This window comes from Tamandua tetradactyla, chromosome 20 (genome assembly GCF_023851605.1).
Source record: "Tamandua tetradactyla isolate mTamTet1 chromosome 20, mTamTet1.pri, whole genome shotgun sequence".
NCBI lineage: Eukaryota > Metazoa > Chordata > Mammalia > Pilosa > Myrmecophagidae > Tamandua > Tamandua tetradactyla.
This window is the reverse complement of record NC_135346.1, coordinates 35,277,898-35,305,869: the sequence shown is the minus strand read 5'-3', so window position 1 is coordinate 35,305,869 and position 27,972 is coordinate 35,277,898. Positions and strand designations below refer to the sequence as shown.

Here is a 27,972-nt window from a genome sequence, read left to right as displayed (position 1 = left end):
GAGAAAATTGAGGCCCAAAATGGAGAGAGACACTCCCAGGGTCATACAATGAGACAGTATGTTTACAACTTAAATACTGGCCCTGGGTTCCAATGTTAAGTTAGAAAATTCCAGAAAAGGAATTTTAAAAGGATGCAACTACAGGTGTAGTGAGGGATGGAGCATGGGCTGAGGAAACACTGAGATCTGGATTCATTCCTGTCACTTAGCAGCTGGATCACCTTGGCAAATTCACAACCTCCCTGAGTCTTAGTTTCCACTTGGGTAGAATGGGGGCTATTCCCTCATATTAACGCTGTCACAAAGAATCATAGTGATACCACATGTGAAAGCGTTTGGTACAGCATTTGGCCCAGGAATTTATGTTTCCGTTTCACAGAGACCACGGTAGGTCATTTTGTGGCACATGGCTTAAATGTTTTGTGTAAAGGATGGTCCTTATAATACAGCAATCTCAGAAGGATTAAGCCCAATGGGCTCTGGAGCCACCAAGAAGCTAAGTGGAAGTTACAAGTAACTCCAGGCTCCGGAACTAAAGGAAGAGAAGGAGGCTTAGTGGGTAGAGTGTGACAATCCCTGCCAGACCCCCAACCCTCATATCCCTTCAGAACATAGACTGAAGGCCCTCCCCTGACACTTTCTCCTGTTTCATGGGAACAAAAGCTTTCCTTCCTCAGCTGGGGCTCAGCCTTCTTTACCCATCTCTGGGAATGAAACAGCGCTGGCTCTCTCTTTAAGGCAGGCTGCCTAGAATCAAAGTGTGGTAAAAATGGGCCAAGGCTGACATTGTCATGAATGTTTCCATTTGGGGAGGATTTGCTGGCAGCCCCAGCTGCTACTCTCTCTTCTCAATAGACAGTGAAGAAGGTTTATTGTTATTGTTACTATTACTATTATTAGTTATGAACCTCTTCACCATCTCCCATTTTGCAACCAGACTTGCACCAAAGAATTCAGACACAATCAGTATTTATACGATCTTGGTTTAGGCTGTTCGTTTTTTTAAATCTCTTTTTGAACTTACATTTTGAAAACCTATTTGAAGAGATCATAATCAATTTTAACAGAGTTAGCAACAAAATCAAATAGTTTCTTCACAGCACTCTTCCGTATTTGGCCCTTCTATAGCAATTACATGCAACATATTCCATGTGCTCACACTTTAAAAGAAAGCTGACAGTAAGGTCAAGGTGACCTGTACTTCAGCATGAAATAATAACCATAAGGATCACACCTCAAATCCTAGTAAGAGGCTAGCTGCCAGGCAAACAGTAGTTACGAGGAAATGGACTTTAATATCCACTTTCTTGATGACTCATGAAAGAGGAGGAAAAAAGAAAAAAATAAAGGTATAAAGATATATGTTTAAGGGTATATTTGCCACACTGTTTCCAGAAGTAAAGAACTGGAAACAATGGATGCCTGTCAACAGAGGATGATTGAAAAGACTGATATTCTGTGTACTAAATAAAAAGAGGGGTCAAGCTATGCATATGTCTTAGAAATGTGACCATATTGTATTAAGTAAACAAAATATATATTATGTAACCACATTTTTGAAAAACAAAACAGAATTCTAAACCCGTTCATCTGTGCATAAGGTTGGCATAAGAAAGAAAACAATTACAGAAACATATACACTGTTACCATGCACTGTCCCAGCAGAATTAGGATTGAAGTGTGGGGGGGGAGGCGGGAGGAAGGCGGAGCAGGTGGGCAGGGGCGGACTGGAGAAGACTGAATTCTTCCCTAAAAAAGAATATGGACGAGGGCTGCAATCAGGAGGGAAGCATGTTTTTTCCTGACCATAAAAATGCTCCTGAACTAAGCTCCTCTGCTTGTCTTACCATCACACTGTCCTTGATGCCATGTTAATGAAGCGAGAGAACTGATAATCACCTTTATCTTCCAGCCATTATTTTCTTTTTCCTTAAACCCTTTCAAGGCCAATACCACTTAGAAAGTAAACTCATCTCTGTAACCAATTTCCCTGAATGCTATTTATCTGCTGCTGGAAAAGCATATATTACATTCAGCATTGTGAGTGAAAAGCAACTTGAGTAATCTGCTGGCTGGGTCCATTTATCTTAGCAAATCCTGCTCACAATGTGTGATCCAAGAATCTTCTCGCACAGAGGATTAGAATTTAAAAAAATCTCCTTCCTTCTCTGTGAGAAATGCATCTCAGTTTGCACATGTTGGAGTAGAAAAAACGCACACTCAGATCCAGGTTTGAGCCTCACTTTGCCTTCCACTGGTTGTGCGAACTGGGGCAGAGGCTGAACTTCTCTGAGGTTCAGTTTGCTCAGCTAAAAAATGGAGCTGGTCATCCTGTTTGAGCTGAACACTGTTAGAGAGGGTGGAATAAAAAAACAGTAATAGTGCGTTTGTGAACCAACAGATAGTGCCCAAATGTAAAGGAAATAAAATTGTCATCACCTAAAAGCTGAAAATGGGAACAAGTAAGACAGGGCTGGTAAGGTGCTTAGCACAGTGCCTGGCACATAGTACAGTAAGCACTTGATAGATGGGAGATGTTCCTGTTAATGGTAAACACAGTATCTACTTTCTAAAAAATTTTTTAATTTTTATTTTTTACATGGGCAGGCACCGGCAATCGAACCCGGGTCTACGGCATAGCAGGCGAGAAGTTTGCCTGCTAAGCCACCGTAGCCCACCCATAGTATCTATTTTTACAGTACTTAGAAAATGTGCCTGTTTGAAGAAATGATAAAAGAATGCAAACCACACATCAGCTCAGGTAGAAGCTGGGTGGTTTTGACCTAGTACAAACTGTCCATTTGACTTTAAGTTGACTGCCATTTTTGCTTGTAGGCTATTTATCTGTGCAATTTTAACCCAAGGGCTGAATTCACTGAAATCTGTTTTTAAAAATTAAACAAAATAAATCAGTTTGAGAAGTTTTATTAGCTGCCGTATCATTTTAAAGCTCATGAGCACCTTCAAATTCCAATTTAGGTCCAATGGCTCAATAACTGTTACCTTGAAAGAAACACCATTGTTCAGAAGGGAGTCATTTAATTTCAGAGGAGGAAAGCAGACTTAGGTCTCCTGAAAAATCAGTGATGCTCCAAAAAATCCTGGGTTTTTCCTTTCCCAGCTTGTGAAACATCCAGTTTATAACCATCCCCCAACCGGCTCGCTCACAATCTGCCAAACTGGGGAGTCTGCATAACTCTCATATCTTGAGCACCTCTCGGAGGCTAATCTCACAGTGAGGTACTATCATATAAAAGTGTCACACGAGCTTACTCCATCACATGAATAATGATTAAAAAAAAAGATAAAAACTGCTAATAACTACAAAATCGTAGCTTCCAAACCTGTCACTGTTCTACAGAATGTCTGAAACTGTTCTGCACCGGGGGGGGGGGGGGGCAGTGCAGACCCGAGCCCCTGCTCCCATTGCAGGAATAATATTAACATACAAACATTCCACACATGGTGTACAATCAATAACTCACAATATCATCATATAGTTGTGTATTCATCATGATCACTTTTTTGAACATTCGCATCACTCCAGAAAAAGAAATAAAAAGGAAAAAACTCATATATTACATATACCTTACCCTCCCTTCCCTCTCACTGACCACCAGTATTTCAATCTACTAATTTATTTTAATCTTTGTTCCCCCATTTTTAAATTTTAATATTTGTTCTTCCTATTATTTATTTTTAATCCATATTTTTTACTTATATGTACATAAGGTAGATAAAAGGAGCATCAGACACAATGTTTTTACAATCACACAGTCACACTGTGAAAGCTGTATCATTACACAATTATCTTCAAGAAAGATGGCTACTGGAACACAGCTCTACATTTTCAGGGACTTCCCTCTAGCCTCTCCTTATACCTTAACTAAAAAAGTAACATCTATATAATGCATAAGAATAACCTCCAAGATAACCTCTCGACTCTGTTTGGAATCTCTCAGCTATTGACATTTTATTTTGTCTCATTTCTCTCTTCCTCCTTTTGGTCGAGAAGGTTTTCTCACTCCCTTGATGCTGAGTTCCAGCTCATTCTAGGATTTCAGTCCCACATTGCCCGGAAGGTTTACACCCCTGAGGGTCATGTCCCACATAGAGAGGGGGAGGGCAGTGAGTTTGCTTGTCATGTTGGCTGAGAGAGAGAGGCCACATCTGAGCAACAAAAGAGGTTCTTTGGGGGTGACTCTTCGGCCTAACTTTAAGTAGGCTTAGCCTATCCTTTGCAGGGTTAAGTTTCATATGAACGAATCCCAAGATTGAGGGTTTGGCCTACTGCTTTGGTTGTTCCCACTGCTTGTGAGAATATCAAGAATTCTCCACATGGGGAAGCTGAGTTTTCCCCCTTTCTTACCATTCCCCCAAGGGGATTTTGCAAATACTTTTTGATTCACTGTTGAAATCACTCTGGGATTTATCAGGGCATCACTCTGGACAAACCTACAAAATCTCATGCCCTACTCAAGGTTCCATGTACTTGTGGTGTTCAATTAAACTGTCCACATAAGTTATATTAGGAAATGCACTAGTTAAAATATAAATTTTGTACCAAATAAACATTTTTTGCTTTATTCTCACACATAAGTTAAAGTTTTAAAATATGAATTACCATCTGTTTTCAATGTCCTGCAGTACTGACATTCCTTTGTTCTGCCATATGCAAAAACATTTTTAAATTTGTACACATAGTCACTATCATTATACACTCTAGGTATTCCTAGATTATACCATCTCAGTGTTTATCATCTATCTTTCCTTCTGATTTCATTTGTACCCCCCTCTTTCCTCTATCATTCTCACATTCAGCTTCATTCAGTGTACTAACATTACCGTATCACAATTAGGTTGTATTGTGCTATTCATTTCCAAATTTTTACAATCAGTCCTATTGCACAATCTGTATCCCTTCAGCCCCAATTACCCAATATCTATCCTATTTCTATCTCCTGATGGTCTCTGTTACCAACTGAAATTCTCCAAGTTCATTCATTAATGTTAGTTCACATCAGTGAAACCTTACAGTGTTTGTCCTTTTGTTTCTGGCTGATCTCACTCAGCATAAAGTCCGTAAGGTCCATCTATGTTATTACATACTTCATAACTTTATTCTTTCTAATAGCTGCATAATATTCCATCATATGTATATACCACATCTTGTTTAGCCACTTGCTTATTGATGGATAGTTTGGCTGCTTCCATCTCTTGGCAGTTGTAAATAATGCTGTGTTCTAGTTTGCTAGCTGCCAGAATGCAATATAGCAGAAACAGAATGGCTTATAACAAGGGGAATTTAATGAATTGCTAGTTTACAGTTCTAAGGCCGAGAAAATGTCCCAATTACAACAGTCTATATAAATGTCCAATTTAAGGCACCCAGGGAAAGATACCTTGGTTCAAGAAGGCCAACGACGTTCAACGTTTCTCTCTCAGCTGGAAGGGCACATGGCGAACATGGAGGCATTGCTGGCTTTCACGTGGCTCTACCAAAAGAGACTCTCTCCAAAATGTTTCCTCTTTTAAAGGATTCCAGCAAGCAACTCCACCTTCAGTGGGTAGAGACACACCTCCATGGAAATCATCTAATCAAAAGTTACCACCCACAATTGGATAGGTCACATCTTCATGGAAACAATCAAAATACTCCCACCCAGCAATACTGAACGAGGATTAAAGGGCATGGCTTTTCTGGGGTCCACCACAGATTCAGACCAGCACACGCTGCTATAAACATTAGTGTGCAAATGTCCATTTGTGTCCTTGTCCTCATGTCCTGAGTAGATACCTAGCAATGGTATTGTTGGATCATATGGCAATTCTATACTTAGCTGCCTGAGGAACTGCCAAACTGCCTTCCACAGCAGTTGCACCATTTGACGTTCCCACCAACAGTGGATAAGTGTACCTCTTTCTCCACATCCTCTCCAGCACTTGTAGTTTTCTGTTTTATTGATATGGCCATTCTGGTGGGTGTGAGATATCTCACTGTGGTTTTGATTTGCATTTCCCTAATAGCCAGGGAAGTTGAGCATCTTTTCGTGTGCCTTTTAGCCATTTGTATTTCCTCTTCTGAGAAGTGTCTGTTCATGTCTTTTGCCATTTTGTAATTGGGTTATTTGTCTTTTTGTTGTTGAGTTGAATAATCATTTTATATATTCTGGATACTAGACCCTTATCTGATATATCATTTCCAAATATTGTCTCCCATTGTGTAGACTGTCTTTTTAATTTCTTGATGAAGTTCTTTGATGCACAAAAGTGTTTAATTTTGAGGAGTTTCCATTTATTTAATTCTTTCTTCAATGCTCATGCTTTGGGTGTAAGATCTAGAAAACTGCCTCCTATTATAGGATTTGAAGATATTTCCCTACATTTTCTTTGATAAGTTTCAAGGTCTTAGATCTAATTTTTTAGGTCTTTGATCATTTTGAGTTACTTTTTGTATAGGGTGTGAGATATGGATCCTTTTTCATTCTTTTGCATGTGGATAGCCATTTCTCTAGGCACCATTTATTGAAGAGACTGTTCTGTCCCAGGTGAGTTGGCTTGACTGCCTTATCAAAGATCAACTGTCCATAGATGAAAGTCTATATCTGACCACTCTATTCAATTCCATTGGTCAGTATATCTATCTTTATACCAGTACCATGCTGTTTTGACCACTGTAACTTTATAATACATCTTAAAGTCAGATAGTGAAAGACCTTTGACTTCATTTTTCTTCCTCATGATATTTTTAGCTATTTGGGGCACCCTGCACTTCAGATAAATTTGGTTATTGGTTTTTCTATTTCTGAAAAGTAAGTTTTTGGGATTTTAATTGGTATTGCATTGAATCTATAAATCAATTTAGGTAGAATTGACATCTTAACTATATTTAGTCTATCAAGTGTCTTTTACCAATTTCTTGTAGTTTTCTTTGTATAGGTCTTTTGTATCCTTAGTTAAATTTATTTCTAAATATTTTATTCTTTTGGTTATAATTGTAAATGGATTTTTTTCTTGATCTTCCCCTCAGATTGTTCATTACTAGTGTATAGAAACACTACAGATTTTTGAGAGCTGATCTTGTAACTGCCACTTTGCTGTACTCATTTATTAGCTGTAGTAGTTTTGCTGTGGATTTTTCAGGGTTTTTGATATATGGTATCATATCATCTGCAAACAGTGAGAGTTTTACTTCTTCCTTTCCAATTTTGATGTCTTGTAATTCTTTTTCTTGTCTAATTGCTCTGGCTATAACTTCCAACACAATAACAATGGTAATAGTGGACATTCTTGTCTTACTCCTGATCTTAGGAGAAAAGTTTTCAGTTTTTCCCCATTGAGGATGATGTTAGCTGTAGGTTTTTCATATATTCCCTTTAACATGTTGAGGAAGTTCCTTTTTAGTCCTATCCTTCAAAGTGTTTTCAACAGGAAAGGATGTTGAATTTTGTCAAATGCCTTTTCTATATCAATCAAGATGATCATGTAGTTTTTCTGCTTTGATTTGTTGATATGCTGTAGTACATTAATTGATTTTCTTATGTTGAACCATCCTTGCATACCTAGGATGACTCCTACCTGGTCATGGTGTATAATTCTTTTAATCTGGTGCTGGATTTGATTTGCCAGAATTTTGTTGAGGATTTTTGTATCTATATTCATTAGTGAGATTGGTCTGTAATTTTCTTTTCTTATAGTATCTTTGTCTGGCTTTGGTATGAAGGTGATGTTGGCTTCATAGAACAAATCAGGTAGCCTTCCCTCCTTCATAGAACGAATCAGGTAGCCTTCCCTCCTCTTCAATTTTTTTGAAGAGTTTGAGCAGGATTGATACTTCTTTCTTGAATGTTTGGTAGAGTTCACATGTGAAACCATCTGGTCCTGGACTTTTCTTTTTTGGGAGCTTCTTAATGACTAATTCAATTTCTTTACTTGTGATTGGTTTCTTGAGGTCGTCTATTTCTTCTTGAATCAACATTGGTTGTTCATGCCTATCTAGGAAGTTGTCCATTTCATCTACATTGTCTAGTTTATTAGCATACAGTTGTTCATAGCATCCTCTCATTATTTCCTTTATTTCTGTGGGGTCTGCGGTTATGTCTCCTCTTCCATTTCTGATTTTATTTACTTGCATCCTCTCTCTTCCTCTTTTTGTCAACCTCGCTAAGAGTCCATCAATCATTGATTTTCTCATAGAATTAACTTCTGGTTTTGTTGATTTTCTCAACTGGTTTCATGTTCTCAATTTCATTTATTTCTGCTCTAATCCTTGTTATTTCTTTCTTTTTGTTTGCTTTGGTGTTAGTTTGCTGTTCTTTCTGTAGTTCTTCCAAGTGGACAGTTAATTCCTCGAATTTTACTCTTTCTTCTTTTCTGATATAGGCACTTAGGGCAATAAATGTCCCTCTTAGCACTGTCTTTGCTGCATCCCATAAATTTTGATATGTTGTGTTTTCATTTGCCTTGAGATATTTACTGATTTCTCTTGTAAGGTCATCTTCCTCGACCCTACTGGTTGTTTAAGAGTGTGTTGTTGGGCCTCCATATATTTGTGAATTTTCTGGCACTCTGCCTATTATTGATTTCCAACTTCATTCCTTTATGATCCGAGAAAGTGTTTTGTATGATTTCAATCTTTTAAAATTTATTGAGACTTGCCTTGTGACCCAGCATATGGTCTATCCTTGTGAATGATCCAGGAGCACTTGAGAAAAAGGTGTATCCTGCTGTTGTGCGGTATAATGTTCTATAAATATCTGTTAAGTCTAGCTCATTTATTGTATTATTCAAATTCTTTCTTTATTGATCCTCTGTCTACATGTTCTGTCCATTGATGAGAGTGGGGAATTGATGTCTCCAACTATTATGGTAGATGTGTCTATTTCTCTTTTCAGTGTTTGCCTCATGTATTTTGGAGCACTCTGGCTGGTGCATAAATATGTATGATTATGTCTTGTTGAATTGTTCCTTTTATTAATACATAGTGTCCTTCTTTGTCTCTTTTCATTGTTTTACATTTGATGTCTAATTTGTTGGATAATAGTATGGCTACTCCTGCTCTTTTCTGATTGTTGTTTGTATGAAATACCTTTTTCCAACCTTTCACTTTCAACCTTTGTTTATTCTTGGGTCTAAGATGCGTCATCTCCTGTAGACACCATATAGATGGGTCCTGTTTTTTAATCCATTCTGCTAGTCTATGTCTTTTGATTGGGGAACTTAATCCGTTAACATTTAGTGTTCTACTAAAAGGGCAGTACTTTCTTCTACCATTTTGCCTTTTGGATTTTATATGTCATATCTAATTTTTCTTCTTTTTACCTTTACTGATAGTCTTCATTCCTACATTCTTCTCCACACCTCTCTCTCCTGTCTTTTAGTATTTCTTGCAGAGCCAATCTCTTGGTCACAAATTCTCTCATGATTTTTTTGCCTGAAAATGTTTTGATTTGCCCCTCATTTTTCAAGGACAATTTTGCTGGATATAGAATTCTTGCTTGGCAGTTTTTCTCTTTTAATATCTTAAATATATCGTCCCATTGTCTTCTTGCCTCCATGGTTTCTGTTGAGAAATCTACACATAGTCTTACTCAGTTTCCCTTGTATGTGATGGATTGCTTTTCTCTTGCTGCTTTCAAGATTCTTTCTTTCTCTTTGATATTTGACATTTTGATTAGTAAGTGTCTTGGAGATCATGTATTTGGATCTATTCTGTTTGGGGTATACTGCATTTCTTAGATTGTAATTTTAAGTCTTTCATAAGAGTTGGAAATTTTTCAGTGATAATTTCCTCCATTAGTTTTTCTCCTTTTCCCTTCTCTTCTCCTTCTGGGGCACCCTTGACACATATAATTGTGCACTTCCTGTTGTCATTCAAGTTTCTGAGTCCCTGATCATATTTTTCCATTCTTTTCCCTATATTTTCTTTTGCTTGTCAGATTTCAGATGTCCCGTCCTCCAGTTCACTAATCCTATCTTCTGTCTCTTGAAATCTAACATTGTAGGTTTCCATTGATTTTTTTCATCTCTTCTACTGTGCCTTTTATTCCCATAAGTTCTGTGATTTGTTTTTTCACACTTTCGGATTTTTTCTTTTTGTTCATTCCTTGCCTTCTTTATATCCTCCCTCAATTCATTGATTTGGTTTTTGATGAGGTTTTCCATTCTGTTCGAACATTCTGAATTAATTGTTTCAACTCCTGTATCTCATTTGATTGTTGGTTTGTTCCTTTGACTGGGCCATATCTTCAGTTTTCCTAGTATGATTCATTATTTTTTGCTGGCATCTAGGCATTTAATTTCCTTAATTAGTTTATTCTGGAGAATGTTTTCACTTTTTTAACCTAGGATTTTCTTGCTGAATGACTTTGTTGTAGATTTGTTCTTTGACATTCAGTTCAGCTTATTCTAGCCCCCTAGCTTAGGTTTTGTTTAACGGATCAGAATTTTTGAGTCCTTGTTTTCTTGTTTCTTGCCCTATCTTTATGGTACTTTTTTTTAAATTCTCCTTAGGAGGGTCTACTTAGGTATTATAGACCCCAGTCATATTTTCCCAGACTAAACCGGCCTCCTGTCAGGTGGAAAGAGTTACCTATGTCAGTTTTTCCCATGGGTGAGACCCAGCAGGTTGAAAGACTTTCCTAAGAAGCCTCTGAAATCTTTATTTTTCCTATCCTGCCAAGTATGTGGCAGATGTCGGCCTGTGGGTCCCACCAGCATAAGGTGATGTGGTACCTTTAACTTCAGCCAACTCTCTCTGCTGGGGCATGATGGAGACAGAAGAGAGACTGTAGGCTGGCTTCAATCAGTTCACTTTTCTAGACCCTGGGGTTTGAATCCCTTGAGGGAAGGATTCCACCTGAGCTGGGCCCCACTCTTCTCCTGGGGAAGGCACAGGCTCCAGACAAACTCTCAAACAAGCCCAATTCTGCCTATGCCTGGGTCAGTTGGAGGCTGAGAAGCCCTGCAGCTATATCCAAAGAGTAGTCAAGCTGTAGAAAGACAGCCACAAAAAAGAAAAAGAAAAACCCTTTTCAGAGCAGGACCCCCATTCCTTGGGTTTGCCCATCAAGAGCTTAAGTTGGTACATTGCTTTGTGTATCACCAGGTCTTATGTGCCCCCTCCTTTCCTTCAGGAAAAAGACCCTTTTAAGTATTATGTGATATCTGATTCAAAAGACCTTTTTTTTTTTTTCTTTTTCCATCAGCCCTGCCCTCTTCGTGATGGGGCAAAAACCAGCAGCCTCAGGTTTTATTTGAGGTTCAGTTGAGCTGGGGGCCTAATTTTAGTAGTAAGAATTTGTTAATTAATTCTACAGTTGGAGCTTGTTTGTGCTCAGCCTCTGCTGCTAGCAAAGTCTCTCCTTTCCCTCTCTGGGAAGCAGCCTGTTGGGGAGGGGTGCCAGCCGCCATGGCTTGGAGGACTTATGGTTCTGGGTGGGTTCACAGTCAGTCCACCTTGTTCAGATTGGGGTATGCTGTGTGTCCAGTCACTGACATGGTCCCAGCAGTTGTTCTGTACTGTTTCTGGCTATTTTCTAGCTGCTCTGGAGGACAAACTCAATCCCACACCTTACTAAGCCACCATCTTGGCCTGGAATCCTTGGTATTATTTCTTAAATGTTTGGTAGAATTTCACCAGTGGACCCATCTGGGGCTGGAATTTTCTTTGTGGGACGGTTCTCAATTACAACTTCAATTTCTTTGATAGACATAAGGTCATTTAGGTTATCTATTTCTTCTTGAGTGAACGTTGGTAGATTTTGTCCTTCTAGGAATTTGTCATCTCATCTAAGTTGTTGAATTTACAGGCAAAGTTGTTCAGAATATTCACTTCTTATTCTCTTAAGATTCTTTAAAGAATCTCTCTTATTTCTGGTTTTGTGTCTTCTCTCTTTTTCTCCTTATCAGACTGACTTCAGGCTAATCAATTTAATCGACCATCTTAAAGAACCAGGTTTTAGTTTCACTGATTTTCTCTATTGTTTTCCATTTCATTGATTTCTGCATTGATCTTTATTTTTCCTTTATTCTGTTTACTTTGGATTAATTTGCTCTTCTTTTTCTAGTTTCTTAAGGTAGAAGCTGACATTGTCAATTTGAGACCAATTCTTCTTTTCTTATATAGATATTTAATGCTATAATTTTCCTCCTAAGTACTGTTGTAGTGGCATCCTGTAAATTCTGACACGTTGTGTTTTCATTTCCATTCAGTTCAAAATGCTTTCTAATCTCCCTTTTCAATTCTTCTTTGACTTCTTTGACACTACTTCAGAAATGTGTTATACAATTTCCAGATATCTGGGGGATTTCTAAGAGATCTTTCTGTTATTGATTTCTAATTTAATTCCATTGTGGATAGAGAACACTGTATTATATTTACAGAAACTTGATTTTGGGCCTGGAATCTGGTCTATCTTGGTAAATGTTCTGTATATACTTAAAAAGAATTTATAATCTGCTGTTATTAGGTGGTTATCTTCTATAAATGTCAACTAGATCATGTGGTTAAGAGTATGTTCAAGTCTACTATAATCGTGCTAATTTTCTATTTGTTCTATCGATTACTGAAAGATGGGTATTGAAATCTCATACTATAAACTGTAGCTACCTCTATTTCTCCTTGCAGTTCTATTAGTTTTTGTTTCATGTTTTTTGAACTCTGTTATTAGATGCATAAAAATTTAGAACTGCTATGTCCTCTGGATGAATTGACCCCTTTATCATTACAAATTCATTTTCTTCATTATAAGTAATATTTTTTGCTCTAAAATCTATTTTGACTGATATTAGTATATCTAATCCAGCTTCTTTGATTGGATTTACCTTGCTGGATCCTGAATATTTTTATATTTCTATAAACATTCTCCAGCTTTGTACTGTGATGAAGTTAAGTTACTTAGAGATATTCTGATTCTTTGGGGGCTCAATTTATGATTTTTAAAAAAATTATTAATAAAACCAATCAACATACAAACATGAACATTCTTAACGTATGAACATTCCATATTTGTTATACAATCAATGGCTTACAACATTATCACATAGTTGTATATTCATCACCATGATCATTTCTCAGAACATTTACATCACTCCAGAAAAAGAAATAAAAAGAAAAAAAAAAAAAAAACTCATACATACCATACCCCTTACCCCTCTCTCTCATTGACCACTAGTATTTCCCTCTACCCAACTTATTTTAACATTTGTTCCCCCTATTATTTATTTATTTTTAATCCATATTTTTTACTCATCTGTCTATACCATAGATAAAAGGATATCAGAACGAGGTTTTCACAATCACGCAGTAACTTTGCGAAAGATATATCATTACACAATCATTTTAAAGAAACATGGCTACTGGAACACAGCTCTACATTTTCAGGCACTTCCCTTTAGTCTCTCTACTACACCTTAAACTAAAAAGGGATATTTATATAATGCGTAAGAATAATCTCCAGGATAACCTCTCAACTCTGTTTGAAATCTCTCAGCCACTGACACTTGACAGTGTCTCAATTCTCTCTTCCCCCTTTTGGTCTAGAAGTTTTTCTCAATCTCTTGATGCTGAGTTCCAGCTCATGTCCCATGTAGAGAGGTGGAGGATTCCCATTCTAGGATTTTTGTCCCTGGGAGTCATGTCCCATGTAGAGAGGTGGAGGGCAGTGAGTTTGCTTGCTGTGTTGGCTGAGAGACAGGCCACATCTGAGCAACAAAAGAGGTTCTCTGGGGGTGACTCTTAGGCCTAATTTTAAGTAGGCTTAACTTATTCTTTGCGGGGTTAAGTTTCATACGAACAAACCCCAAGATCGAGGTTTCAGCCTATTGATTTTGTTGTCCTCACTGCTTGTGAGAATATCAGGCCTTCTCCAAATGGGGAAGTCGAATTTTTCCCCTTCCTCACCATTCCCTGTCAAATGTAAATACTTTTTGATTCACTGTTGAAATCACTCTGGGATTTATCAGGGCATCACTCTGGACAAACCTACAAAATCTCATGCCCTACTCAAGGTTCCATGTACTTATGGTGTTCAACTAAACTGTCCATATAAGTTATATTAGGAGGTGCACTAGTCAAAATCACAATTTATGACTTTTTGGCAAGCCAGAGCATTGCTTAGTCAACAATTAGCTCCCACTGGGCAAGACTCCTGTGAGTACTCTACCCCATTCGCTATAAATGATAAATTATTAAGTCTTCCAGTCTGGTGGGAAGAGGTACAACTCTTGACCCATGTGAAACACTGTTTCCTCTCTTCCTCTAGGGTAGCTCTGTTCCAGCCTTGGGTAGTTTCCTCACTCCTCAGTATGCTGCTGAACATTTGAAGGGACCCTCTGCACATCTCCAAAGTTCTCTCTCACTGCAGCTCTCTTCGCTGTCCTGTACTAACTACCTTAGTTGCCCTGGATTCTCAGCTCCAACTCCTCAATTCAGGGAGTCTTCCTGACTCTTCCTGAGCTCCCCCTCCCTGGAAACTCTCTCAGGGCAATATGATGAGGCAATTATTGGGTTTACCTCATTTGTTTCCTGTCCTTTACTGCCCATCCAGGGTCTTGAAAACCATTGCTTCATATATTTTGTACGGTTTTAAGGGGGTTACTTCAGGTGAGAGAGTGACTCTGGTCCCTATTACTCCATCTTGGTCCCCAGATAACATTTTTATGTCTACGTATATAATTACTATTATTGTTATTATTTGTACAACAAAGGTGGGTTGAATTAAACTTCCTGTGCTGGTAAGCTGACATTCTTTCAGAGTACATATTTAGTAAATATTTGTCAAATGTCAGAGGCTATGATTCTTTCCCTTAATACTTTTACTTTGTAACTTTTTGAGTATGTAACAGTGCTCAACAAGACACTAGCCTATTTTAATAATATGGGTTTTTAAGTTATTTTGACAAAAAGGAAAAAGCTAAAAGGAGCATGGAACCAGGAATCTGGTAGACTTGGGTTTTTATTGCAATAAGGACTCTATTCAGGTTCATTCATTATTGGAAGTGAAAGCCACGGAATAGAGAAAGATGTCAGAGTTGTAGACTACTTTCATTCACCCTATGGATAATGTTTGCATGGGAGAAACTGATCACCCAATGAGAGGTTTCCACAGAGACCTGCAGACCCTGGCTGCTTCAGCAGTTCTGGCTTCATCCTGCCCTCACTCCTGTGCCCTGGGAGGTGCCTTTGTGTGTGACTGCCAAAAGCCCAGCAGGGCTCCCAGAGGGGAGAAGAGGTAGGGAAAGTGGGCCAGCCCACCAGCCAGCCTCTCTTCAGCACCACTTGGTGGGAGGTGTAGAGGGCAGCCTGCTCAGAGCCAGCTGGCTGCCTTCCACAAGCAAGCCCAGCAAGTTAGGGCCGAGCTGCCCAGTTTCCATTCTCTGCGACTGTGTTCTCCCTGGTGCAGCTTCTGGTGGAAGGAAATGCAATTGGCACAAACAAACAGCCTCTCAATCCTATTCTTGACATACTGTTGCCAAAATGTGGTTTGGAGGATTAAAACGCAACACATAAACCTGAGATTCTGCTGGAGAAGTTGTTTAAGCTAAAAGAAACTAAAGGGAGTAAGTGGCTCAACCGTTCTAATTTATTCACCCATTTTTGCTGTCAAAATGCAAGAAAGATGGCTCCTGGGGAGGATGGGGGGAACCTATTTAAGACACCTGTCAAGTCATTTCTAAAAAGCTAGCTTCTACAATTGGGGATTCTAAAAAAGAGAAGTGTCAGAAGCATTGGATCCTTAGCTGTAACTTGGATGCTAGCCTGGTGGGTGGTAGCAGAGGTGCCTTAGGCTCAATTCACAACCAGCTGAAACACAGGCTCTTCACCTTACTGACGCCATGGACTCCTCTGTCAGGCTAGTGAAGTCTGTGGATATGTCCTCAGAACCACGCTTATAATGCATAAAAAATACATATATACAAGTTAGTAAAGAAAATCAATTATACTGAAATACAGCTATCAAAATAACAAAAAATCTGGGGCAGTGCGACAGCAGCTCAGTGGCAGAATTCTTGCCTGCCATGCCAGAGACCTGGGTTCAATTCCCAGTAACTGCCCATGCAAAAACAAGCAAACAAAAATCGGAAATACAGTAACGAATATGCTTCTTTATTAACACATTGAACAACAACATTTAGTGATGGTCCTAAAAACTACTTTAATTTCAAATGCAATGGTAAGTATATATGACATTTCAAGATCTCTATAGAGTGACATGAAAGCAAATTATTCCTTCTGGTGACAAGTTTCAAAGGTGGTTTATTGCCTACATCATAACTGAAGGGGACACTGAATTTCCATTAGATGTTGTTCTGGGTTGAACTGTGTCACCCCAAAAGATATGCTGGTGTCTTGACCCCTAGTACCTCAGAATGTGACCTAATTTGGAAAAAGGGTTGTTGCAGATGGAAGTAGTTGAGATGAGGTCATGCTGGAGTATGATGTGCTGGTGTACTCATAGGAAGAGGAGAAGAGACTCGGAGGGGAGAAGGCTATGTGAAGATGGAGGCAGAGAATGGAGTGATGCACCTACAAGCCAAGAAATGCCAAGGATTGCCAGCAAACCTCAGAAGCTGGAAGAGGCAAGGAAGGATTCTCCCCTACAGGGTTCAGATGGATCACGGCCCTGCCGATACCTTGATTTTGGAGTTCTGTCCTTCAGAACTGTGAAACAATACATCTCTGTTGTTTTAAGCCACCTAGTTTGTGAAACTTTATTATGGCAGGTCCCAGGAAACTAAAACAGAGGTTAATGAGATAAAAATGTAATATTTTCCCCATTCAAGTTTACAGACTCTCCTGAATGTCACCTGAATATCTGTCTGTGGACTCCAGGATGGCCCCTAGATTAAGAATGCTTTTCTGTTTTCAAGGCTGTTGGAAAAGAGTACTGCTTTGGGAGACAAAGAGCCTGGGTCCCCATCCTGGCTGTGTTGCTAGCCAGCTACAAGACTAATCTTTTTAGGACCTAAGCCAAAGAATTTGCACTGTCTTGTCTACAGGCAGTTCTCTTTGCCTGGAATGCTCTTCCTTTCTCTACCCCCCGCTAGCCCTCTTGGTTGCACAGGACATAGTATATAACACCTCCTTGGGAAGGCCTTCCTGGCTCTCCAAAGGCTGGCGCAGGGTAGGAGGTGTTCTCTGGTGTCTCAAAGCAACCTGCGCTCACCACTATTACTGATCTCCAACAGTGCTGGAATGATCTGGTGACTCCATCTGTCTCCATCCCTTCCACAAGACTGTGAGTTCCTTTGAAGCAACAACAATGTCTCATCTATTGCCATGTTCCTGGTGTCAAGCACAGGCTTGGCACATAGAAGACCAATGATATATATTTACCGAATGGATAAATGAACAGATGGATGACAGCTGTGACCATGTCCACCCTCTCTCTCTCATTAAAAAAATCTTCCTTATTTCATCCGAATGGTTCTCAACCCTGGTTAAATATGAGAATCACTATGGGAGGTTTTAAAAAAATACGGAGATCGAGATCACACCCCAGAGATTCAGACTCCAGCAGTCTGGGGTAGGGCTGCACCTTTGTGTTTTCCTAAAAGCTCCCCAGGAGCCACCAGGGGTGAGAATTCATAGTACCACAAGGACAAACGCTGAGGTTAGACGTTAATGCGCCCAAATGAACTTCTTTTCCGGGCCCAGACTGATGAAATTAGTCAAGAATTCTGAACTCTGCAAGGGACTAAACACATAAAGTGAGTTTCTGGGCCTTCTAGTCAAGTCACAGTTATGAATCCAGCAACATTAGTACTAGCTGAACTACACTCTTGGACTCAGATGGGAAAATCTGGTGTTTGGCAGTGAAGCCCACGAAACAAATTGCAAACTCCAGAGGGAGCAGACCGAGGGCCCCTGCTCCCGCCTCACTCCTCAAATCCTTGGAAAAGAGGCTGCCCTAGGGGAGCAGCACAGCTTTAAAAAAAAAACAACAACAACACATTTTTTTTATTGTGAAATAAAACCTATATGCAAAAAAGTGATAAATTTCAAAGTACATTTTAACAATTAGTTATAGAACAAATTTCAAAGTATGGTATGGGTTGCATTTCCACAATTTCAGGTATTCCCTTTTAGCTGCTCTAATATACTGGAGACTAAAAAGAAATATCAATATAATGATTCAGGAGTCATACTCATTTGTTAAATCCTATCTTCTCTTTTAAAATTCCTTCCTCTTATTTGATACTTCTCCCAATCTTTAGGGATATTTGGGCAAAGACCATTCTAATTTCTTCATGTTGAAAAGGGATGTTGACATTTTGGGGTAGGAGGATGTAACTGGTTGATGTTCTTGTAGAGACTGGTAACTCAAGGTTTCAGGCCTTATCTGGCATAGGAACAATCTGGAGGTTTTAAGTTTCTGAAAAAATAAACTTTGTGAGTGAAACTTTTACGAGGTCTCAGATAGAGCCCTGGGTATCCTTTAGGGTTTTTAGGAATACTGTTAGGTGGGGCTTGGCATATGCAGCATTTTGCAATATCTCACTGAAGCTTGTATAGAGTATCTTCCAGAACAGCCTCTTGACTTTATTTGAAATTTCTTATCACTGAAACCTTATTTTGTTACATCCCCCCCCCCCTTTCATTAGGAAGGCATTATCAATCCCATGATGCCAGAACCAGGCTCATCCCCAGGAGTCATATCCCATGTTGGTGGGGAGATTTATACCCCTGGATGTTATATCGCAGGTAGAGGGGAAGAGTAATGAGTTTATTTGCAGAGTTGGTCTTAGGGACAGAGAGACCACATCTGAGCAACAAAAGAGGTTCTCTGGAAGTGACTCTTAGGCATAATTATACATAGGCTTAGTCTCCCTATTACAGAAATAAGTTTCATGACAGCAAGCCTCAAGATCAAGGGCTTGACCTATTAACTCGGGATCCCTAATGCTTGAGAGAATATCAGAACTTCTCCAAGAGGAGAAGTTTAAGAGATCCATACTTTTTCTCCAGTCCTCAAGGGATTTTGCAAATGCTTTCTTATCTGTCCAACATACTCTGGAATGTATAAGGGTATTACATTAAGCTATACATAATTACAAGTAGAATTTCCTATTCTAAGCTCCATGTGTTTAAATTGTTTAAATAAACTGGATAGACAAGTTAAGTTAGATTGTGTGTTATAGAAAATTTTAGTTTTGGACATAATAAACATCTCTTCCATTGGCCTTCACACAGAAGGTGAAGTTTTAGAATACAGACAATATCAACTTTTGTCCTGTATTCTGATTTTCCTTAGTCCCAACCAGATCAGCTTCTCATATCTCTAGTAAAGTCTGATCTCTTTTTCTGCTTCTTTAACAGTTGCTTTATGGACTAATGAGCAGCACACCTTTCAGGTGGGGAGCCTTAGCTGCACGATTCAGGGTAAGTCTTTCCCAACTTCTGTGGGTCTGGGTTACCTCATCTACAATGCCAGCCTCAGGGTACTGCTACAGGAACTACAGGAGGTAATGGAGCATTCTGTATATAGCCAAACATGCTCACAAGATTGATTCTTCATCACTGAATTCTACTGACTGAGTTTTTATAGGAAGAAGCATCCTTCTGGCTCAGAGATTAAGAACATGGACTCTAGAGCCAGACTCTCTGGCTCTCTGGCTTCAAATTCTGGCTCCACCTCTCACCAGCTGTGCCATTTTATACAGATTATTTAACCATTTTGTGCCTCAATTCCTCAACTGTGAAATGGTGTTAGAAATGGTACCTCCCCTCATAGGGTTCTGAGGAGGTTTGGCTGAGTTTATGCATTTCTTTCTTGCCTTTTTTTTTGGGGGGGGGGGTGCATGGTCTGGTAATCAAACCTGGGTGTCCTGCATGGAAGGCGAGCATTCCACCACTGAACCACCTGTGGACCCTGAGTTCATGCATTTTAAAGTGTCTACAACAGTGGTTTTGAATCATGAGTGTACCACAGAATTCCCTCAAGGGCTTATTAAAACATAGATTGCTGCTACCCCCTCCCTCTGCCACAGGGGTTTTGGTTTGGTAAATATAGACTGGGGCTTGAGAATTTGTATTTCTAACAAACTCCCATATGCTGATGTTTCTGTTCTGGAAACCATGCTAGGAGAATCACCGGCTTAGCATAACGCCTGGGAGATAGCAAGCACCTAGTAAGTGTTAACTCTTATTATCTTCTCCTGGGCTCCACCTTCTTAGTAGCTGAGCAAAACACCTCACACTGCAGTGTTATTCAGTATTGCCTTTGTGTAGAAGCAATTTTGAAATCATCTGTTGCACTGGTTCTCAAAGTTTTTGTATCATGATCAGCAGCACCAGCATAACCTGGGATCTTGATCAAAATGCAAGTTCTTGGGTCCTGTTCCAGACCTAATGAATCGGAAACTACAGTGGCGAGGGTGAATACCCTGTTCAACAGCCCCCTGGGTGATTCTAATGCATGACAAGTTTGAGAACGACTGATATCTGAGAAAATCACCAACACCATCACCAAAGGGAGGCAGATTAGCATAAGGTCTAGAGTGTAGTTTTTGGTAGAACAAGTGTCTATGTTCTGGCTTTGCTTTTTATTCACTGTGTGACTTTAGGCAAGTTACAAAACTCCATTAAGCCTCAGTTTCCTCATCTGTCAAATGGGCATTACTATAGGAACTACCTCACGTGACCCTTGAGGGAATTAACTGAGTTGATGCATACAAACCACACCACATGTTCAAAGAATGTTAGCTATAGTTATCATCTTTATAATCATTCTATGTCATATCTCAAAATGACCTGAGAGAGCTTATAACAAAGGCATAAATATCAAGGTACACAGGATAGCTACAATAACAATTTTTAAAAGCCACATCATAACTGCAATTGTCACCCAAAGTTAGGTTGGAAGTTTCTTGTAGGCCAGAGCAAAAGGGGACATGTAAAGGTTACATGTTCCCACTGCCTGAAAAGAGGAAGGAGACTGGTTTCTCCAGGGAAACTGCAATACCCTCCCATGGCCCAAAGCCCCACACCAGCTGTAAATTCTAGGAGAACCTGATCACATGGACATTGGTATAAAATCCCTACGAAGGCGGGCTACAGTGGCTCACTGGCAGAGTTCTTGCCTGCCATGCCAGAGACCAGGGTTCGCTTCCTGGTGACTGCCCATGTTAAAAAAAAAAAAAATACCCTATGAAATAGGAGGGACTCTCTTCTCCAGCAGTGCTTCGTGTACCTGTGCCTTTAATTAATTCTTAAGAGCCAGAGGCGAAATTCTTAGATCCCAGAAGATGAGAGATGTTAAACTCACTTTGGGTGCCGGATATCAGGGAGAGACCGATTCAGGGAGATTTTATCACTGACGTAGATGTTAAATCCATTTTCTCGGTATGCCTGATCCACTCTCTCAGCATCGGTCAAGGGGTAAGGTCTCCCTTGTTCTCCATTTCCTAGAGGCAAAGAACAAATTCATTGTTGCTAATTACCATGCATATATGCAGGTACTATATATGAGGTGGGGGAAGATGGATGAAAAATGTGATTAAACCACAAAGACAAAACTTTATACTTGGATATGGAGTGTTCCTCCAGAATTTGCAGGGAAGGTGCAAAGAGTGGGAAGGGATGAGCATTTATGGAGCTGCTGTCATGTCATGTACTCTATTACCCTGTTCTCATGTAATTTCCATAGCATCCCTGTATTGAGGACATCAGAGCTCCCATTCTGTGAGTGGATAAACTGAGACTCAGAAAGGTTAGAAAACCAGGCCTGTGGGTTCTAAAGCCCACATTCCCTTCATGTAACCAGGAGCCCCAGACAGCCCTGACCATGGGGTCTGCTTATCTGGATGGGAAGCTAGGTCTGTCATATATATGAGCCTGTCAACCTCGGGAAAGTCACACTCCCTCTCTGAGCTCTGGTATCCCCCACTGGTACTTCACTATGGTACCCACAGTGTGAATGAGAGAGCCGAATGAAAGGCTGTACATGAAAGCTTTCTGTACATTACAAAACCCTACACAAATGTAAGGAAATATTAAGATTACTAAGTAAGGCCAAATTTCCAGTTATTCAAAACTGCCACAAATGATAAAAGATGTTTTTTTTCTAAAGCTGGCAAACAAATTAGGACCTGCCTTGCCTAGGCCAGGATTGCTTGAAAAGTGTTGATTTGAATCAGATTTGGGAGGACAACATGCTAGCTTTCTAATCTGCACAGTTCATGTGGGAAAAGAGGCCCTGATACTCCAGGATATTATTCTCTGCATTCCCAGAGTGTGTATTGTGCCCATATTGTCTCCTGCAACACAGCCTGACAATCTGCTAGTACCCAGGATCTTAAAAAAAGGCAATTAAACCAGTTGATTAAAATTGCCTCATTTCCCAGAGCTTGAGGTCTGAGCAACACTCCTACTGTTTTGCGAAGTAAATGTTGACATCAGCTTGACATGAAAAGGTGTATGCCAAGGTGTGGACCCCAGGTCTGTGCCTTCCCCAATTTGGTGAGATAAGGGAGCGGGTTCTACCTCTGTAACTTGTAACACTCCATAACCAGACACTGTTGCCTAGTGCCCAGGACAGATTCTGTGAGAGTCACAAATGCAACAGGCAGGAAAACAAGAGCAGAAACATCTGCCTGGGGAGAAAGGTCCAGGAAGCAGAATCAGGGTGAGGGTGGGGGGGCGACTTGGCGTTCAGGCCCTCATGCCAGGTGAGCTGTGTTGGAAGCCCAGCCCTACTACTCCACTACTATGCTATCTTGGAAAAGTCTTTAGTCTTTTCTAAGTCTCAGTTTTTTTCTCATGTATTAATTAGGATAAGGTCCAAGGTGATGACTGAGGAGGTAATGCATGGCAAGATGCCTGGCACAGTGAGCACTCAACAAATGCTGGTTATTATGATGCTTAATGACATTTCCGCTGCTTAGTCTTTTCTTGTCCAATGTTCTAACAATCTGGTTTAACTGTCTGGCAAACCGGCTCTTTTCAAATGTTTCCTTTCTTAATTTGGGCAGAACCTACCTTCATTTTAAATCACTAGCATACAGACAAAATGCATGTTATATCTTTAGACCATCAGTTATTATATCAGTGCTATCCAGTTATTCGTAATCTGCTTTTATCATAATGCATTTTCAAAATAAAATCAATAGTGGTAGGTCAGAGATAAAAAGGAATAAAAACCAATCCCTTACATTTCTACATTGCCTTCCAGTATTGCAAAACTATTCATACCATCATTTTACTTGGGCACCTTCATAACAACACCCTGAGGTGGTTGAAGCAGGAAGTGTGAGCCTCATTGACAGATGGAGAAACTGAGGCTCAGGAAGGATGGAAAGTATCTGATGGTCATGTGACTTGTAAGGCGCTCAGAGCTGCTCTCCTGACTCCTAGTCTAGGCTCACGAGAGATGATTCTCTACTTAATTTCGGTACCACCCCCACCTCAACCCTTTCCAAGTCCCCAGTGTAATAGAAACTGTTCCAAAGACTAATTAATTGAAGAAAACTTTAGTCGAAGCCAACTAAATGAATGCAATCTCATGCTGCAGTGCTGGGTCATTTGGGATCAATTCTGCCCTCCTGGCTTAGGTTCAAATCCCAAGTATGCCTCTTTCTCACTGTGGGACTGTGGGCTGACTAACCCCCTTCTCTGAGCTACAGGTCCCTTCTCCATCAAGTGGGCCACAGTGATTGATGCAGGGTTTCACCAAGAAAATGCACAAAGTATAGAGCTTGGAAACTTGCTCACAGTAGAGCTCAGTAAATACTGGTGCTTAGTATTATTGCTCTTCATTTTAGCGTTAAAATATCTTCTATGGGAGAGAAACGTTCTATCAACCCATCAAAGGGGAAGGGAAACTTCTATAGGCAGTGGGTCTGGTGAGGTGAGTGGAGGAAAGGGCTAGCTAGCAGGCAAAGAGGGGGACTCGGGAAAAGATGGTAACAGATGGAGAAGGGTCACCAGGAGGTCCAGACCCCTCTGCTAAAAAACCATGCACGTGCACACACTCCATGGGACACCCTCTCTTCCACGGGTGAGTATACCCTCCGTACCTACACGCTGAGCGTCCCTCCTGATGGCATCCTTGTCATGCCAATCCTTCAGCTTCTGCCCATCTCCCAAGAAAACTGTCTTCTTTGGATGACTGGGTGAGCCCTTAAAAGAAGAAGACAAAAACTGTGAAAAAAAGGAAAAGGGAAATAAATTTTGGTAACACAGAGTTAGAAGTTATATGGCCTGAGAGAGCCCCTTGACTGAATGCCTGTCATTATTTTTATTTGTTCATGTATGAAGTCCTTCAGCATGCCTATGTCAGTGCTACCAGGTACCAGGTAATCACAGCAAAGTTTAGTAAGACGAGCAGGCACATGGCCAATGTGCTTGGAAGCACAACCAGGAGAGAAAAAAGATGTATAGAGAGATTCCTTTCACCCAAGGTAAAAAGCGATAAGTGCAGCACCAGCCCACAGAAATATACCATGAGCCACAACTGCAAGTCACATATGTAACTTAAAAATTTCTAGTAGGCACAGTAAAAAAACAACAGGTGAAATTAGTTTAATAATATACTTTGTTCAACCCAATATACTGTATATAAAATATCTTAATTTCCACATAGAATCAATATAAAAATTGAGGTAATTTAAATTCTTTTTTTCTTTCATATTAAGTTTTCAAAATCCAGTGTGTGTTTCACACTCATGTCACATCTCCGTTTTGACTAGCCCCTTTTGCAAGTGCTCAGTAGCCACATGTGGCTGGAGGCCACTAACTGGACAGCGCAAGATAAGTGACTCTTAGATGAGTGATCCAGGGAAAGTCCCTTCCATCTGGGAGTAACTTTCCCAGAGACAAGGCCATTTGGGCCGGGCCTGGGACAGCAGAAATGATGGGGAGAGGGCTATGGGTGGAGAAGGGGTAGGGGAGGGGCACCTGGAGCAGGGGCAGGAAGTCGGCTGGGGTCAGCTCCGCAGTCCAGAGAACCCAGGCCCGGACAGGGTGAACATCTGGCAAATGTGCCTTGACTGTACAAACAAGCAACTGAATGGCTGCCAGAAAAAAGGAATAGACAGTGGCTATAAGGGACACAAGACGCAGGGGCTGGGCTCGGAGGGTGGAGGGTATTTATTGTGTCTGGGGAGGACAGCACATCCTGGGAGCCTATTAGGAAGCTACATTCCAGGGTTGAGGGTTGGCAGAAGGCCTCTGATGCTTTTCCAGGACAACAATCAAGTCTAAAGACTTGGACCCCGGGCTCAATTATGGTCTTCCTAAGGTAATACTACACTGCCTGGCGTGCTCATATAAAAGAGAATCTTCCGCGCTCATATAAAAAAGAATGGCTTTTGAATCACCTCACCCATTAAAAATCCCAGACTTGTTCTTGCCTCTGTGGCATGCAGAATCCAATAGTCCTATTTCCTTGGTAATTAACGATGAAGGCCCTGACTGTGCGGTGTGCTGGAGCATAAGCACTAAGAAGAAGCCACCTGAATAAAATCATCTCTGTGCCTGTTTATTAAGTTTCTGGCTGAACCTTATGTGAGCAGATTTTGCACAATAGCTCAGTATCTCTACAACAATTCTGGAGGTAAAAACAAACTTTTGCATTCTCTCTCCTATAGACCTCTCTGACTTGCAAGAAGAAAATCTGAAGGTCAGTGTGCTAGTTGTCTTGGTCAGAGAGGGAAAGAAAATTGTAAAAACAAGGCCCATGTGCCTGCAAACAGTTCTCTGGGTTCTTAGAACCAAGTTCTAAGTCCTTAAGGGACCATCTGTAGTTCTGCAGGGGATGCCTCAGGCACTGCCTTGGGGAAGGGAGGCTGAGAGCAGGGGCACCAATCAGAGCAGCAATGCAGTGGTCTGTTTATACCCTGGGCTTCCATGTGGGATTTCACTTGCAAAGAGTTACAGTGTTCAAAAACAAACAAATAATCAAAACTCCCAAACAAATATGCTTGGAAAGTGATCTAACCCCATTTTTCCTATTTCACAGGAAGCTAAGCCCTGGGGCAGGGAGAGAGGGGGAGGCAGAAAGGGACCTATGCAAGGTGATTTTGGTAATATTCTGCCTCTACAGTGTTAGGCTTGATCACTCAAGGTCTGCTTAGCTTTCCTTTCTCCAGACCTACCTCCTCATTCTTTTTCCCTCTTCACCTGCGTAAAGTTTGGGAAATTCAGCTGATTACTGTAGGCCATGGCTGGGATTAGAGGGGCTCTGCAAATTGAGGCTGCCTTAATGGAAGGATCGAATCTAAAGCCTTAGTTCTCAAATGTGGTCCCTGAGCCAGTAGCCTCAGTATCACTTGAGAACGTGCAAGAAATACAAATTCTAGAGCCCCATCCCAGACCTCCTGAAGCAGGAACTCTGGGAGTGGGGCCCAGGGATCTGGGTTCTGACAAGCCCTCCAGGTAATTTTGATGAACACTCAAGTTTGAGAACTACTGGTCTGGAATGAAGGAGGGGATAATCCTGCCTGTTTTGTGCTGCCCAGACCAAACCTGGGCTACTGTATCCAATTTGAGCTGTGGTATCCAATCCAAACAGATGCTTATCATCAAAGATCACAAAAACCAGAGGCTTATGGGTCAAACATGGTCCCCAGCAAACATAATCTGGTGGCTTTCAGGATGTTTTTGTTGTTTTTTAATTGCCAGTCTGAAAAAAATTTTATACTAAAAGATTTTTGTTTCTCTTGAAAACCTATATTGGGGCTGAACACCCTCAGCCCCTCGGCTGGGCTGAGTATCAGCTGCCTGGTTTAGCTGGGTATGTTTTGCCAGTTTGCTGCAATACCCTCCCATTCCTTACTACCTTTCACTTGGCACTCATCTCACATTGACGTTATCAGTCTGACTCTGAACATGCTGGGATATAAAGGAATGCTCCAGGGTGCGGAAGATTAGAAACTCTTATATGAAGACAAAGAAATGAGAAGGCTTGGGGGAACAGGAAGAAGTTATCTTTTTCTATGAGGCCCTGAGGCGACAGTGAGTGTCAGTAGCAGAAGTTATTGAATGTTTGATGGGCTAGACTAAGACAGAGAAGAAATTCCATAAACCAGATTAGCCCAACATGAAACAAGATGACTTGGAAGACAGTAACTTGCCTGACCTTGGAGGATCCTGGGATAGGATGCTTGACTGCTCATCAAGATGTGAAAGAAGGGAATCAAGTGCTGGGTTAGGACTAGTGCTTCTGAAACTTTAGTGTGCCTAAGAATCGCAAGGGGAATCTTGTTAAATGCAGATCCCAAGTCAGTAAATCTGGGATGGGGCCTGAGCTTCTAGATTTCTAATAAGCTCTCAGGTGATGCTGAATCTGCTAGTCCATGAAGGAAACTGAGTAGCAAGAGTTAGGTAAACTTCATAAGTTTGTAAAAGTCTTCCTACAGCACTGGGAATGGAGTGCAGCTGGAAGCTCTAGAAGTAACATCTTTGACTCCTGTTTTCAAAATGAAACAGTGACTTGATGAACTGACAAGGTTGAGAATTTAGGTTCCTGAATTCTGGGAGTTTCAGACTTATGGCTTCAGCCATTATCACTTCTTCTGCCCAAACAATGTGATCTTTCCTTCCTTCCTCACTCCTAGGATCTACAGAGATGACCTATGCTATTTTACGTGGTATCATTAGCTCTTCTACTTTCTGTAAATCAAGAGGACTTCAGAGACTGCTGACACAAGCAGTTTTGCATGTTTTAGCAAACAGCTGCCAGAGGGTTCTCAGACATCTGAGCTAAGCAACTGCTCAGAGACAGTCTGCCTCCTGTCTTGCAGATGGGGAAACTGAGGCCCCAAAAGGTCAAGCTACCCAAACAAGGACATACAACCAGGCAAGAGGGTAAGAACCAGGAACTTTGACTCCCAGGTTAGTTTTTAGTTGAAATAGCCCTTGAATTGTGACCTTGGACAAAACACAGGACTCACAGGCACCTCAATTTTCCCACCTATAAGGTGGGGATGGCACTACCTGACCAAAAGGTACTTTCAGATGAACTCAGAAAA

At 40.6% G+C, this 27,972-nt stretch overlaps 1 protein-coding gene and 1 long non-coding RNA gene across 4 annotated transcripts in view; one reads left to right on the top strand and one right to left on the bottom strand.

Annotated features, from left to right (window-relative positions):
• GALNT10 (polypeptide N-acetylgalactosaminyltransferase 10) overlaps window positions 1-27,972 on the bottom strand; it is a 239,554-nt gene that overhangs the window by 119,441 nt on the left and 92,141 nt on the right. For both annotated transcript variants that reach the window (XM_077137482.1, XM_077137483.1), the window contains exons 2-3: window positions 24,019-24,121; window positions 21,270-21,408 (exon numbers count right to left, since the gene is read on the bottom strand). In XM_077137482.1, coding sequence (XP_076993597.1) covers window positions 21,270-21,408; window positions 24,019-24,121 — 242 coding nt within the window. The remainder of the gene's footprint in view (window positions 1-21,269; window positions 21,409-24,018; window positions 24,122-27,972) is intronic.
• Window positions 17-27,833, top strand: LOC143664013 (uncharacterized). Of its 2 annotated transcripts, none has more exons than XR_013166272.1 (3): window positions 17-387; window positions 19,322-19,384; window positions 27,745-27,833. It is a non-coding gene; the product is annotated as an uncharacterized LOC143664013 (long non-coding RNA). The 2 variants fall into 2 exon arrangements; XR_013166273.1 differs by having other exon boundaries at window positions 27,559-27,827.